The sequence below is a fragment of the Podarcis erhardii genome (assembly GCF_964252035.2).
Source record: "Podarcis erhardii genome assembly, chromosome: 3".
NCBI classification, from domain to species: domain Eukaryota; kingdom Metazoa; phylum Chordata; class Lepidosauria; order Squamata; family Lacertidae; genus Podarcis; species Podarcis erhardii.
The window spans coordinates 30,073,689-30,089,646 of record NC_138507.1 but is presented as its reverse complement, the minus strand read 5'-3'; the positions used below and the strand labels follow the sequence as shown (position 1 = coordinate 30,089,646).

At 44.7% G+C, this 15,958-nt stretch overlaps 1 protein-coding gene and 1 long non-coding RNA gene across 4 annotated transcripts in view; one reads left to right on the top strand and one right to left on the bottom strand.

The window, feature by feature from the left end:
* The window catches only part of LOC309339334, a 137,894-nt gene that overhangs the window by 2,478 nt on the left and 119,458 nt on the right, over window positions 1-15,958 (top strand). Inside the window, exon 2 of one of the 2 annotated variants that reach the window (XR_014155185.1) lies at window positions 3,874-4,020. This is a non-coding gene — a long non-coding RNA (uncharacterized lncRNA). Of the gene's footprint in view, window positions 1-3,873; window positions 4,069-15,958 lie in introns of those variants that run through there. The other variant, XR_014155186.1, reaches the window with a different exon arrangement.
* On the bottom strand, window positions 4,643-15,047 carry CIMIP5 (ciliary microtubule inner protein 5). 2 transcript variants are annotated; one of them, XM_081857485.1, is made up of 4 exons: window positions 14,844-15,047; window positions 11,314-11,478; window positions 8,159-8,198; window positions 4,646-7,065 (listed from the first exon to the last, which is right to left on the bottom strand). In XM_081857485.1, the coding sequence occupies exons 1-4, from the start codon at window positions 14,903-14,905 to the stop codon at window positions 6,874-6,876; spliced, it is 459 nt and encodes a 152-aa protein (XP_081713611.1). In that variant the 5' UTR covers window positions 14,906-15,047; the 3' UTR covers window positions 4,646-6,873. The 2 variants fall into 2 exon arrangements, with proteins under 2 accessions (XP_081713610.1, XP_081713611.1); XM_081857484.1 differs by lacking the exon at window positions 14,844-15,047 and having other exon boundaries at window positions 4,643-7,065; window positions 11,314-12,147.

Here is a 15,958-nt window from a genome sequence, read left to right as displayed (position 1 = left end):
AAGATCGCCAGTCTCATAGAATCATAGAATAGAATCATAGAATCATAGAGTTGGAAGAGACCACAAGGGCCATCGAGTCCAACCCCCTGCCAAGCAGGAAACACCATCAGAGCACTCCTGACATATGGTTGTCAAGCCTCTGCTTAAAGACCTCCAAAGAAGGAGACTCCACCACACTCCTTGGCAGCAAATTCCACTGTCAAACAGCTCTTACTGTCAGGAAGTTCTTCCTAATGTTTAGGTGGAATCTTCTTTCTTGTAGTTTGGAGCCATTGCTCCGTGTCCGCTTCTCTGGAGCAGCAGAAAACAACCTGTCTCCCTCTATGTGACATCCTTTTATATATTTGAACATGGCATTGTCTCGAAGCAATGATTCTTCAACATCAACCTTTTTTTGGCAGGTCATGTTGTTTAGAGGCCTGATTATTATCATCCGAAGGTGCTCTCAAGGCAAATCTTTAAAAATGTAGTATAAATACCGACAACTGGGAAACATTGGCCTGCAAGCGATCCAATTGGAGAATAGCCTCTACCAAAAGGTGTTGTGGACTTTGAAGAAGCACGAACTCATGACGAAAAAGAGAAATGAGCTAAGAGGAAGGCATGTTTGGCAAACCCTCACCGTGATCAACTCCTGCCTGGAAACCTATGTCACCACTGTGGAAGGATGTATGGATCCAGAATTGGCCTCCACAATCTAACACTGATCTCCAAAGAAGAAGACGCAGCAGCTTGCATAGGACGAGGAGGAGAAATGAGGCCGGTGAGAGGCTGGCACTGCAGCAGAAAGGCTGCTGGACACCCCCCCCCCGAGGCACCTGGTTGGATGGCCACCTGGGGGGGCGTGAGCGCCAGCCAGGTGAGCTGGAGGCAGGGGGCAACACCCCCTGCAGGAGCGGAGTTCAGGCTCCCGTCCACAACCACTCCCCTCTCTTTCAGGGAGGAGAGTCTTTGGCAAACCCTCACCGTGATCAACTCCTGCCTGGAAACCTATGTCACCACTGTGGAAGGATGTATGGATCCAGAATTGGCCTCCACAATCTAACACTGATCTCCAAAGAAGAAGACGCAGCAGCTTGCAACTCACAAGCCATGTGACTGGCCAAATAGCAATTGAGGAAAACAATATACAGATTGTTGCCTTTATTATATGTGCACAGTGGTGGTACTCTGTGCTTTTTCCCTTCCTTGCTGATCTTTAGCCAGCAGTACTTAAAAGCACATTAGTCACAGAGCTGGATTACTGCTAACATTATATGTAATTTAAAAGCTAGAGCAGTGAAAGCTTTTCCTTAGCATCATTTAATCTTCACTTCCTGCTGCTGTTGATTCCCCCACGCAATACTTTACAGCTAAGAGCTATATCCTTTGAACGAAAAGATCTTCATTCAGATTAGTCTGTTCTTTCTCCACAAGCTTTATATTGCCTGCTTGCGTGAGCATGTCTGTAGTATACTTAAAATGAAAATATCCTTTTTTAAAAAAAATGCCTAAACCAATAACTGATGGAATAGTTCGGTACACTTACATTTGTCTTCGGAAGATTACCAAGAACAGTCCTCAGCCTGTGTAGCACAGTAATTATACCAATGTGTCACATTTATTTTCCTAAAGAAATTAACAACTTCATATTCCATAGCTTATTTTGTATCCGAATTGTTAAGTTGTGGGCGAACATAGCAGACGACACAGCGATTTCTCCAGAGCAGCTCTTTATTTGTACGCTGGACAGAACTGAACAGCAAACAGCTCAGCTGGCCTGCTTTTATAGGCAGCCGTCTGTCAACATTGTAGCAACAACAACTCAGGGTTTCCCACCTAAAATAACTGACGTGGACCTGAGTGAAAACTATCTACAGTATCCCCCTGCTGGCCCAGGGTGAGAACTTCAGTACATAACACCCCTCCCCACCGAGATAAGGCGTTATTTACAATCGTAATGGTTTCCTTATATACAGCACTACACGTAATGGTTCAATTAGGCACAAAAGCATATCGGTTACATTTCCCATACTTAGACCAACAACATAGTCCTTTAAATAAGTTGGGCGCTTGGAAACTCTGCCAGACCGCTGGGGACTGGTAGCCAAGTCTGGGGGGCCACACAATTCTTGCTGAAGCTGTGGTGCGACCCTAGGTGGCGTTGAAACCAAATCCCCTGGATCCGCTGCTGTGGGTGGAGCCCCCACAAGTGGAGTGGTCTGAGTCTGTGGTAAGTCTGGCAGACCCTCTGAAGCGGCTTGGTTCGGATCCACGCTGGCAGTTTGCGAGGGAGGTGTAGGTGGAGCCTCGCCATCTGTAAGTGTCTGTTCTGGAGCCACAAGCGCAGTTGGGGGCACCACGGTAGTGTCCAAGTCCCCAACCCTGCGCCTAAGCTGGTCTATGTGCCGGCACCACAAGCGTCGGTCTTCGAGTGCCACCTGGTACGAGCGAGGTCCAGTGACTCCCACTACTGTGGCTGGCACCCAAGGAATGTCCCCCACATAGTTCCGGGCAAAGACCTGGTTTTCTGGAACAAATGACCATGGCGCGTTGGCACAGCCTGGGGGTTCGACCACGGCAAAGTCCGGGTGCAGCCAGTCGAGCGGTGACCTGAGGCGGCGGCCCATAAGCAGTTCAGCAGGACTCCGCCCTAGTGTTAGGTTGTGGGCGAACATAGCAGACGACACAGCAATTTCTCCAGAGCAGCTCTTTATTTGTATGCTGGACAGAACTGAACAGCAAACAGCTCAGCCGGCCTGCTTTTATAGGCAGCCGGCTGTCAACATTGTAGCAACAACAACCCAGGGTTTCCCGCCTAAAATAACTGACGTGGACCTGAGTGAAAACTATCTACGGTATCCCCCTGCTGGCCCAGGGTGAGAACTTCAGTACATAACATGAATAGCAGTGGGGGACCCTATGACCCATCAGCCCTAGCTAGCGTGGCCCAAGCGCCATGGGGGGGGGGGGAGCTGTTGCCTGACATAATAAATTGATATTGAAATGAATTGATGGGCTTTTGGACATACAGTGAAGAATGCAAAATTATCAAACAAATAACAGCTTGAACTTAAATTATGATAGCACAGAAGCATATTGGAAAACCAATCAAGGAAACGCACTGTGTAGGAAACAAGCAATACAGGTTCATGCTGTTATTTTTTTGATGGTTCTGTATTTTGTCAGAAAACCTGTCAATTAATTTCAACTCAGTCTTGAGCTCTTGGTCCTTGTTACTGGTTATGCTTTACTCACTGGGGTGCAGAGGTGCGAATTCAACTGCATATTAACAAAAACTGACTATAAATGTGCCTAAGGGTGCAGTCTTGTGCCTGTCTACCTGGGAGTAAACCCCATTCAATGGGACTTATTTCTGAGAAGTCATGTATAGGATTGCTCTTTAAACTATTTTGGGGGTGGGGAGAAGAACCAAAAGGTACTTAGAAGAACGTTTACACTACAGACAAGGTTTCTTATTTGCTTCTGAATAATTTTGCTTGATGCTTCTTAGCACCTGTTCACTGAACAGAAATCGTAAGTAGTGTTGTTATCAAAGGTGATTAGGTTCAAAGACCTATCAGCACAATTGATTTCCTCCGGACTATAAGATGAAAACAGAAAGAAAATCCTGAACGCTCTCTATATTGCTACCTATGTGTTGCATGGAAAATCTCTACATTTTCTAATAAGTCAGCCTTGAGTGCCATCTGCAGGTCGCTAAGTATTTTGTGTTGTAGTCTCTGCATTCAGTAGCAACATCACTGAATTCTGTGTGATTATCTTAAGTGGTTTTAGGATTGTGAACAAAGTGTTATTTATTCTGTATTCAATTAGTCAGGAAGAAAACATCAACATTGTGTATCCTCCAAAGTGTTTTGTTCTTCTTCACAGAGTCTCACCAAGCCTTCGAGTCCAATAGAAAACTATTTTCAGGATTTTCTGAGATCCTGGCTGGCAGAAAAGGATGAAGCCATTATAAGAGACACAGAGCTTCAATCACAGGTTCAACCGCTGTCATATCCCTTACAAGGACCCCAGGTAATAGGGCTTATCAGGGCTGCGAAAGGCATCCCCCCCCCAAGATCTTGGAGAGCTACCCTTAGTCAGGTAGGCAGTACTTGGCTTTCCAGGCTAGTGATGTGATCAACACGGGTACAACTGGAAAGTGGTTTGCACCCCACAGCAAAGTGATAAAGAGAAGGCAGAGCCAGTTGATGCTGGAAAAAATTTATTTCAATGCTGGTTTCCAGGATTTCCAACACATTGCAAATGTAGATGTTCCTCATCACAGGAAGCCATTTGATGTCTTCATTCAGACATCAATACCCTGGTTAACAAAACAAAACAAAACAAAACAAAACAAAACAAAACAAAACAAAACAAAACACCAACCTGCTTATTCTAGAGTAAATACCTTAGTTCATCTGCTCTGGGTTTTCATTCAGGTTTACTGTTTCATGGGAAACACACTGTAAATAACAATGGTGACTTTCCTTCAGTGCTAACTCAGTACAGTGGTACCTCAGGTTACATACGCTTCAGGTTACATCCGCTTCAGGTTACAAACTCCGTTAACCCAGAAATATTACCTCGGGTTAAGAACTTTGCTTCAGGATGAGAACAGAAATTGCACAGCAGCAGTGCGGCAGCAGCAGGAGGCCCCATTAGCTAAAGTGGTGCTTCAGGTTAAGAACAGTTTCAGGTTAAGAACGGACCTCCGGAATGAATTAAGTACTTAACCCGAGGTACCACTGTACCGTGTACTTTTGAGCCTAACCTACAAAGGTGGATGTAGAAGGAGACAAGTTTCCCCAGCCTAACAGTTCAGTGATTTCTCTAGTTGCAATATGGTAGCATCCAGCTTGAATTGAATGAGTCACTCTCGTACTATTACTCTTTTGACAAGTATGGTCCGTCACATGCTGAATCCTATCAGTAGTAGTGTACATGACCAGCTGTAAATGAGTGCTTTTAAAAAGCATTTAAAATAAGGGACCATTGGTTCCCCCCAAAGGGCTTCAGCAACAGGAAGCCAGTGGCAATTATTTCCTAGTGGGTCCAATCCGTTCAGTCAGCTGGGACTGGGTGGATGTAAAACCTCTGCCGAACGATCCCTTAGGACTCTCTGTTTTCCTCTGCTTTCCAGTAGTTTCCTAGGCAATAATTTGTGTAGTTTACCAGCAATTAGATACTTGGGGGGGGGGAATCCCTGGCTTCTTTTTCATGTGTGTGAACAGAAATGGATGAATGAGAATGGAATTCAAAACCCACAGTTGGGCGTTACCTTTATTGGGACCAACCAAAATGCCGTAACATAGCGGCAAGCTTTCAAGTTCTCCTGTACTCTTCATCCATCAAGACATTACACAAAGTTCAGGGCAGGGATGAGGAGAAATAAAAAAAAGTACAAGAAGTTAAGTTGGGTTTTATAGCTATAAGGCCAGCTTTTAGATTCATTTTCAAGATGGTGTATTATTCCCCCACCCACTTCACAGACCAACACAGCTTCCTTTAAGTTGCTTAGGGCAGAGTTCTTAAGCTCCTTAATTTGACATTATCGATTCCAGGATCTTCACTTTCTGTCCTTATCTGGGCAACAGGTCAGTTTCTTCTGCCATTGTGCATCAGGCCTTCAGCTCAGTCTTAAACACCCACGTCCAGCACTGGACACAACAGGGACTGTCCTAGTTTTTGATTGGGTATGGCCATCCACAGACCTGTCCTGAAACGTTTTTCTCAGTGAGAGGGATTGCCTTTGTACACTCAAAGCACCCCCTGTTTGGCACCACCAGATCTTTACTATGTAATGTTCTGGACCACTTTGCATAAGAAAGATGGTGAACTGGTGATAGTTCATAAAGGAGCTATAACTATAGGGTAAAGAGAAGTTGTAGTCAATAGGTGCTGAAGGCTGCAGATACGTAGAAGCAGTCCATGCAGTCTTCATTTGAGAGAAACTCACCTTTCATTGTACAGACAGCCAATCTTCCATGACTCTTATTTCCCAGTCAGTCTCCCATCCAGGCATTGGGCTGATCCGGATCCGCTTACCTGCAGCAAAGCGGTGGCCTCATGGACCTTCAAATAATTTCCTAGGACTCTAGATCAGGGTCCCTTCCAAATGATGTTTGACTCCAGTTCCCATTATTCTTGCTGCCTGGGGCTGATGGGATTTGGGGTCCAGCAAACATCGGGAAAGCACAGCTTTGGTTCTCCCTGCTCTGAAGATCTTGTACAAAATTGTTGCAAATTGCTTTCTTAACAATCTGCTCAGAAGCTGCCAGCCAGCCTTCTGGCCAGCACTGTCTGCTAGGAGGTCACGACTGCTTTTTGTTCCCCACAACAACTTATGCAGAATGCAAGGTCAAATCTGGAACAAACTGTAACCTTGAATGAAACCATTTCTCACTTGCATAGCTGTTAAATTTCATGTCCTTTCACGGGTCACTATATCACTGTGAAAGTTATTTTGGTTCTCTTTGATGCAATGAATATAATATAATGATGGCAACTGCCTGTGGGCAGATAATGTAGACGGCTCTTAGTTTTTTGTAGAGCAAATATAAGCTGCCCAAATATGACAGATTTGGTAAAGACAGACCTCCTGGTTCTCTAACATAACTCTGCACAGAATAATATTTTGGAATGTGATTCAGCTCTATAAACTTCTTAAAACGTTGAAACTAAAAATATTAAATGTGATCCGTATGTTCTCAGGTGTCCACTTTGAAATCACTAAATGCCTTATTTGGATAGAATTTCAACTAGCCTTTGGAAATATGGCATCTAGAGAGACAGAGAAAGCATGTTATTGTTTTTGGTTGTAGGTGGTTGTAGTTAGAGCAGTAGTTCCTCTTTTAAAAGAGGGGAGTAGAATTCTTTTTTCTGATTCTAGGAAGCCTGGAGTTCCTGCCCAAGTTTATTTTTTCTTCTGCCATAGTTGAGGAAGTAATCCATTTTTACTAGTGTTTTGCCGAGATCTGTGTTCATTCTGCTGCCAATAACATGTCCACTGGTGTTGGGAATTTTGTCTGAGAAAACTGACATGTATTCAGGAAGCTGCTCAGGTTCTTTTATCCTGCCCTGGGTAAAAGAAACATCAAGTTATGTGAGCTTGCCTCAAACAAACAGAAAATGCTTCTGTAAATACTGCATTTACTTCCTTTATTTCCAAGTATTTACAGACCGGTTTTCAACATATGAACTAAAATTGGATAACTGTTAACATGGCGTCTATATCCTGTAGTACTACAGTTCCCAGAAATAAGGCAGGGGTGGGCAGCTGAATTCATCTAGTGGTCCAGATCTAGAATTCTCTTTCTTCTGCTCTCACCATCCTGCAGGCCACATGAACAGGTGTGAGTGGGGCTCCTCACCTGTCAGTCACCTGGTGTCACCATGCTGCAAAGGAGAGAATTGGTAGCACCCTCTTAAGTGTGACCACAATTCTTCCTTTGCAGTCATATCTTTTTTTGTGCTTGGAAGAAGGGTGGAGGAATCTCATCAGCCTCATCTCAGAAAGCAGTGAGATTTTGATGTTCTTCCGACAGCAAGGCACCTTGCATAGAATTTGAATAATATTTAAAATGAGTATGAATTAAGAAACCTAGACAAACAAGAGTAAAACAAACTCTTTTTAAGAGAAAGGAGAATTGCTCAGTGATAGAGACTTGTAGGCAGTTTTTTTTTCTGCTGAAGTTAAGTAGGTCTGTCATTTTATAAAGCAGCCTCTTATCTCCCTTGGATGGGAGCCTGGGAACTATAAGCTAACAAAACATCTGGGTGATTCCTCCAGCCATGATCCAAACATGGAGAAGGGCAAGAAAATCTGAGACCTTGTACTCAGCATGCAATCCCAGCATGTTTCTGGGAAGGAGGCATTGCTGCTGCACTCTGCCAGCACTTAGGCAGAGCATCTCCCAAGCTTAACATGAGAACATATCACTCCCCAACCTTTTGCGGGAAAGAGCATTGGTGTGCAAAGGTTTGCCTGGCTACCAAAAACTTCCAAAGTTTGTGGACCCCTGCTAGGGTCCATTGTTGCATGTGTGTGTCTGTGTGTGTGGCGGGGGCAGAAGACAGAATGAACAAGCATAATTAAGGCAAGAATATCTTAATTATACCACCCTAAAGTTCCTCATCCCTTTTGTAACAGGGGTGTTCGCCTTTGACTTACCAATGGATCGTAGTCCTTTAAGAAACTCCAGTTCCGGTACCTTTGGAATAATAAAGAGAGAGTGCTTTAGTTTTGTTAGCCAAGCATAGCAATGCCAGATGTTCCGAAATTAAAGATGGCATTAAAAGGACTAGAATAAAGATATGGTTATAGGGCTGGCTATGGCAATGGTTTCTTCTTCTTTTAACGTATTTTTTACTAAATATTTCTTGGTTTACAAAAGTATGTGCAATGTCTCTTTTTCCAAGTTACATTTTCTACAGATCAGTTTCATTTGTTGAGACATTAGTGTTACATTAGGAAGAAAAGGGGGGAAGAGGTGGAGGGGGGCATGGTGAGTGGGGATGGGGTCTGGTGGCGATGTTTCTATTTTACTTAATGTATGTGTGGGGTTAATAATAATAATAATAATAATAATAATAATAATAATAATAATATAATATTTATACCCTGCCTATTTGGCTGGGTTTCCGCTTTTTTTTTACTACTATCCCAAGGTCTACTAACCAGAACCACGTGCAAAATGGTGGTTCGTGGGGCAGAGCCGCTTGCCTGTTGCACCTCACGGACCATACATGGAATGACCTGCTATACAAGTACACATTTACATCTGACTGATGCAAATTGAGTAGCCAATTTGGTTGTGGGGGCAGCCCTTTTGCTGCTGCACTTGGTTAAAAAAAAAAAGCAAGGAAGTCAGAAATGGTTGGTGAGCTACTGCAAAACCATCCACCTATCTCCTAATGGATCCCAATCTTCTTTCCACTCTCTCCTGCCTTAGATGTTCTTCTTCATATTGCATGAACATGTGTGTAATTGTGGTCACACTGTCTCTCAGGGATAAACCTTTCAATTAGAGCAGAGTTTGAAGAGGGGTGGGTGGGAAAACCACTGGCCCAGATGCCTATGTTCTATTAAACTATTACTATGCTATTATTACTGATGCTGTTACTGCATGTTTTTTTGAAGGCAGCACAGCATTGGCGTAAGGCTTAAGCGGCTGGAGCAATCAGTAACCCCAGTTCTTAAAAGCCTGCAAAACAAGAAAGTTTTTTCCCCCGGAGAGCTTTCATTTGCCATGAAATGGAATTTACCATTGCGTGAGAAGCTCTAGAATCCTGCTGGCCGTGGTGCAAACATACCGTTGGAAAAAAGAAGATCCGTGCTTCCTCTACCAGAGTGCTCACGATACAAATAAAAAGGGGCCTTTCCTGTGCTGAATTTCCCCCAAACAAGAAAATATTCTTCACATGAGGCAAAGTGCATACAACCATTTGGCCCCTATCTTTGCTTTTTCTTTTCTTACAGAGATATGTTTCAAAGATGTTTTGTGCAAAGCAACAGCCCTAAGAAACAAGACAACAGGCAAATGCACCTAGATGGAAATTATAACAGTGGCACCCACAATGAGTAATATAAAAGGTCAAGGTAAAGGGACCCCTAACCATTAGGTCCAGTCGTGGCCGACTCTGGGGTTGCGGCGCTCATCTCGCTTTACTGGCCGAGGGAGCCGGCGTACAGCTTCCAGCTCATGTGGCCAGCATGACTAAGCCACTTCTGGCGAACCAGAGCAGCGCACGGAAACACCGTTTACCTTCCCGCCAGAGTGGTACCTATTCATCTACTTGCACTTTGACGTGCTTTTGAACTGCTAGGTTGGCAGGAGTGGGGACTGAGCAACAGGAGCTCACCCCGTTGCAGGGATTCGAACCGCCGACCTTTTGATCAGCAAGTCCTAGGCTTTGTAGTTTAACCCACAGCGCCACCTGCATCCCAATGAGTAATATAGGACAGTCCAAATGCCAGCTGGGCAGTGGGAGGCTGTGACAAAACAGCTGTGCCACCACTTCATCTGCAGACACGCTGGCCAGCAAACAGGCTGGACTGGGCAAAGAGGCACCTCTGTCCAATCCAACCCCTGCCCCTGGCCTGGCACAAAGGGGGGTTGGACTGCAGCCTCATGACCCATCCGCAATTCTGCTTGTCCTGTGCCTAGAAAGCATGAGTCCTCGACATTTCCCAATTATCTCATGCTTTCTGAGTGTGTTTTTCCTTGTCTCTCCTACTTTCCCCTGGGGAAAACCCACTGTTTACCGCTGAATCAGAACAATCATAGAATCATAGAGTTGGAAGAGACCACAAGGGCCATCGAGTCCAACCCCCTGCCAAGCAGGAAACACCATCAGAGCACTCCTGACATATGGTTGTCAAGCCTCTGCTTAAAGACCTCCAAAGAAGGAGACTCCACCACACTCCTTGGCAGCAAATTCCACTGTCGAACAGCTCTTACTGTCAGGAAGTTCTTCCTAATGTTTAGGTGGAATCTTCTTTCTTGTAGTTTGGATCCATTGCTCCGTGTCCGCTTCTCTGGAGCAGGAGAAAACATTAATCTGCAGAAAAACCAACTGATGTTTCATTCTGATTCAGGGGGAAACGGTGGGTTTTCCTCAGGAGAAAGCTGTGGGATGAGCCGAAGTCTGGACGAACTCCCCATCTGTTGTGGCAGTCCAGGATGCCTGCCCGAGGTCAGATATGAGTTGGTAGTACGGTTGTGCCTAAACGGCCTCGGCCCAGTATACCTGAATGAGCGTCTCCACCCCCATGGTTCTGCCCGGATGCTGAGGTCCAACGCTGAGGGCCTTCTGGCAGTTCCCTCATTGCAAGAAGCGAAGTTACAGGGAATTAGGAACCAGGCAGAGGGCCTTCTCTGTAGTGGCGGCCGCCCTGTGGAACACCCTCCCTTTAGATGTCAAAGAGAAAATCAACTACCTGACATTTAGAAGACATCTGAAGGCAGGCCTATTTAGGGAAGCTTTTAATGTCTGATATGGTATTTTAATATTTTGTTGGAAGCCGCCCAGAGTGGCTGGGGAAGCCCAGTCAGATGGACGGGGTATAAATAATACTACATTATTATTATTATTATTATTATTATTATTATTATTATTATTATTATTAGACATCTGAAGGCAGCCCTGTTCAGGGAAGTTTTTAACGTGTGACATTTTAATGTATTTTTAATCTTTGTTGGAAGCTGGCCAGAGTGGCTGGGGAAGCCCAGCCAGATGAGCAGGGTACAAATAAATTATTATTATTATTGTTGTTGTTGTTGTTGTTGTTGTTGTTGTTGTTGTTGTTGTTGTTATGTTACTCACCAATATCTCGTCGCCCTTCTTTCGGCCTCCACAAACTCTCTCCAGACTGTGTCCTGCCGGACCTGGTCTGCTTTCAGGGCTTCTTGCTCCTCTCCACCACGGGTTTTGCTTGATTGTTTCACAGAGCTCTGTGTGTTAGCCAGTAGAGTCCTTGCAGATTGGCTGCTGCTGAGCGAAGGAGACGAGGATGAGGCTAAATTCACATCTGCAGGGCTGGTAGCCGGTGACCGGAAGCCTGCCGACGTCGTCCTCCTGAGTCCATTTGCTCTGCTCCCCATCCTATATGAGCTTTTCTCTGCCAAGCAATTCTGGGTCACCAGCCCCCAAGAAGCTTGGGCAAGTGCTAGCAAGTCCCTAAACATTCGTAGTTTTCCTTACCCAGCATTTTCCTTTAGGCATTTGATTAGGTAAGCGAAACAAATCGAAACCCTGGTGTCCAGCACGCAACATGTCTGAAGAGGTTCTGCAGGTTTCCTGTTTGGGTTTGTGCACACTTACTGGATGGCCTAACAGTGTTGTGTTGCAAAGCTGGATCTGTGCACTGCATGGAGGCAAGATTCCGTACGATAATATTTTTCTAAGCTAAAGATGCTGCTATTGGAAGCTCTGAGTTATCAGTTGTCGGTAGCAAGCTTTTGTTCCTGGAACTCAAGCCACACTGATGTGCCCTTTCTAACACCCTCATTGCTTCAGGAATCCCCAGAATGCCCACTGATTGTGTAAGGAGAGCCTGTTGTTGTAGCTTAGTACTACGGTAGCTTTTGTTCTGGTGGTGCAGCTGAAACCAAACACCCCAAGAGCCTTGGGTTTTCCCAGTGTGTTTACTGTCTCCATTGGAAACCAGACTGGCTTTGTCATGAATATTCATCACAGACAAAAGGGCATGTACCTTTTGTCTGCTCGAGGGCTTGGCTAGACATTTGTGGGTTAGGAATTTCCCTTTTAGCTGTAGTGGTATTCAATCCTCTGCTTCTGTTATCTGTTTGTTTTGCAAAGGTATGTATTTTAAGACCTGGCTGGAAACAAAAATATCAGTCCTGGGGTCACACATGTGCACAAACGATCTTCTGCTTTGGGTAGGTGAGATTTGTATATTTGCTGCTTTTTGGACAAGGTGATGAGCGACTGCTAAATGCTTTGTCTAAAGCAACGTTGGGGAACTTGTGACCCTGCAGGTGTGTTGGACTCCCAACTTCCCATTATCCCTGAACATTGGCTTTGCTGACTGGAGAAGTTAGGAACTGGAGACCAATGACATCTGGGTCACAGGTTCCCCACCTCTAGTATAAAAGATGTACTAGGTAGAAAGATCAAACTAAGAAACAAAACATAGCAAATCCCCCTTGCCTTTGATGCTTCCCTCTCTGTTCCCTTGGAGGCGAAAAGCAAAGCTAATGCAGAGCAAAGGTGTTTACTTTTTGACCAATATCAGATCTTCTTGAACAAGAGTGAATTTTACTTGTGTTTGTGTCTGCCAAAGGTATCCTGCCCCCACAGGGACATTTGGACAGCAATATGATATTGTGCTGCAAAGTCTATTTTTAAATAATGCTTACACGATTTTTATTCTATGTTTTACTTTGGGTGTAATTTGCTGCGGGAGATTTTTAGTGGGAAGCAATGTATAAATTGAATAAACCCAACGCAAACCTCCAGCCCATTTTTATTGGCCCAACTTCTACGCACAGCAGTTAAGCAGATCAGACCTTTCCCATTACTGCCTTCATGCCAGGAGATGTTTCACCTGGCCAGATTTCTGCGTGGTCAGATGGTGCTGAAGGCATAGGGACAATGCATCTGAAAATATGGCTCCCCTAACACTTCTACAGGGGTGTACCTAGGGGTTAGCTAGGTTGACCCCCACCAAGGGTGCAAGCCCGGGAGGGGGCACAAAAATGGCGCCTCTCCACTCTGGCTCAGAGTGGCTAGGAGCTCGTTCACCCCCCAGACCACTCCTGTGCTGCTTTGAGCAGCCAACATCTCATTTCCAAGGGTGTAAGGGACCGGATAGGGGCACCAATTCAACTCCTTGCTTCTTTCTGTATGTTGCTTTTAAATCTGGTGTCCTTATATGGCTGTTGTTTGAAGCTACCAGGGATTTCATATAACATGAATTCTGGTGCAGCAAAGGTGGTTCAGCAAAGGGCTGGTGACGGATGGGTCCTATAGGAAAGAACATCATGGCTTCGATATTTGTTTTCAGTGATTTATGAATGAGTGCTTAAAACCTTTTTGGTTAACCACTAAACAGAACGGAACTAATTTATGAGCGGAAGCATGAATGCACATAGCATGTTCCTCAGAAGGTCAATGAAGACCAATACCAAAAGCAGAATGGAAATTCGCAGGGTTTCCTATTATTTTACTGAGGCAGGAGGGGATGTATCTGACAAAACAAATATAAACCACAAGAGGGTGCTATAGGGCAAAGTATACAATGGGGAAAAGCCGCCGCCGCCACCACACTGATTTGATTTCTCTTTCTTATCCATGGCAAATGGAAACTGAACAAAACATTTGCAAGCATATATAAATCCATTTTTAAAACTAACAAAAGAAAAGAAAAAAAAGAAAAAGCTTTCTTCTCTTCAAAACACAAACCTGTCTAAATGGGGAAATTATTCTCACACTTTTACTTTGGCAACCAGTCAGCAAAACTTTGCACAACAGAAATTTGTCCTGCCTTCTTTGGGGACTGTTCTACCAGTTGTTTTACCTGTTCTGTTGCAATTAATACAATACTGAACACTTCCTCTACAGCAGCAGCCCCATTGAATTTGGCAGGAATAGCTCTATAGCAAGTAGTAGCTAACTTGTGGCTCTCTTAACCCTTGCTGGGCTTCTCTCCCTTCATCCCTGACCTCTTACTAAATCATCTGACGGCAACTGGTGGGAGTTGGGGGATCCGGCAATGTTTGTGGCCTACATGTGGAAAACACATTTAGTGAAACTCAGAAGACAGCCCTAATATGCCATTCATTTCTCCACTTCCAAATAGACCAGGAATATCGGAAGTGAAACCTGCTCACTTAATCCTCTTCAAGAGAAAATTCCGTTAGCTTGCTGTAGCCAGAATCCTCTTCGTGTTGCTGCACTGTCATAAGTTTTTATTCCAAGCGGATCCATAGGTTAGCCTTACTTGGGGCACTATTTTGCGTGGAAACAGCGAGCTGGAACCTAAAGTGCACATACAGCATGGGACAATGCTGGAGACTCTCCAAAGCCCTGCCACTAGCCACCAGGAATATCCATGCGGGCATGGTTATTCTCCATGTGATGGCAGAAATCCCTGCAATAATATATTCTATGAACCACATTTGAGAAATAGAGAAACAATCCCTCAAGAGGTGATGGTTTTGACAGCTTCACTGTGAGAACCATCCACATGTGTTCCAGTTCTTCACCAGAACTGGAAGGTTAACGATGGAAGATCTAGGCTCCATCTTACGTCTTTGAACATCACCTCACAGTGTGTGTTTTTTTAGCAGTGTCACCAACAACATTTCTGCAAAATCCACAGTTCTACATACCTCTTTGGTTGAAACTGACGTTCCAAACCCGTTTTCTTAGAAAAAGGACTTTGAAGAGCCATAGTGAATCACAGAATCGCAGAGTTGGAGAGGACCCTGAGGGTAATCTAGTTCAGCCCCCTGCAATGCAGGTAGCTCAGGCCAAGTTACTTTGCTTGTCTGATTTCAACTTTGTGACTGACAGTATGCACATGGACATTGCTAGCGTAAGCCAACTGTCCTGTTGGCAAAAGAGCGCACCATGGCAACTTTGGCTTCAATTTACAGTTCAAATAAATTCCCATTGGCTGAAGAACTTGCAGAAGGTTTGCAAGTGGCTTTTCTGATTGCTTTGGCAACAGATGGGTTATGATTAGGGCTATGCCTCTTTCTCAACAAGCCGTCTCTCTTTTCCCAGCAGAGCTTTGCCATCTGCAGGGCAATATCCTTCAGAGAGAAAAGAAGTTTGCGATTGCGTGTCAAACATTTATTGGTGCTTGTATATTTTCCTTCATAGGGCAGGTAACAACTTGCGTGCTTGTGAATTAAAACAGGAAAAATCTTCATGGAAGGGAGGGTGAGGACCCCACTCTCAGAGCCAAAGCCTTGGTTGTCCTCCCTTCCACACACAGAGGGAGCTGACTTTAACATGGGAATGGGGGAGCCTGTGGTGGCCCTCCAGGTGTACAAAAAACCAAGTAACTGACTCCTCTTCAAAGGCATATCTCTATTTGTTCCTTTATCTGCTGAAGTGCCCTGTCCCTCCAGAAGGGAACTTGTTCTTTGTTGGCATGGTGAACTCTCTTTCCCCTGTGACGCATCGAAACACACTTTGCCTCCAGAAGCTGATCATACATGTTCGTGTTTGCTCTGCATCCATTGGGCTTTCACTTCTGGTTTGGAAAGCGTTGTGTACATGTCTTTAGCCACAAACTGTACCTATCCTGTTGTTTCTGGTGGAATGCTGCATGTTGATCTGTTTTACCCACAAATCAGCGTTCATAGAATCATAGCTCACAGAATCATAGAATTGTAGAGTTGGAAGCCGCCTCAAGGGTCCTCAAGTCCAGGCTGCCTGCGATGCAGGAATTTCAGCTAAAACATCTCGTGACAGATGTCCATCCAATGTCTGCTTA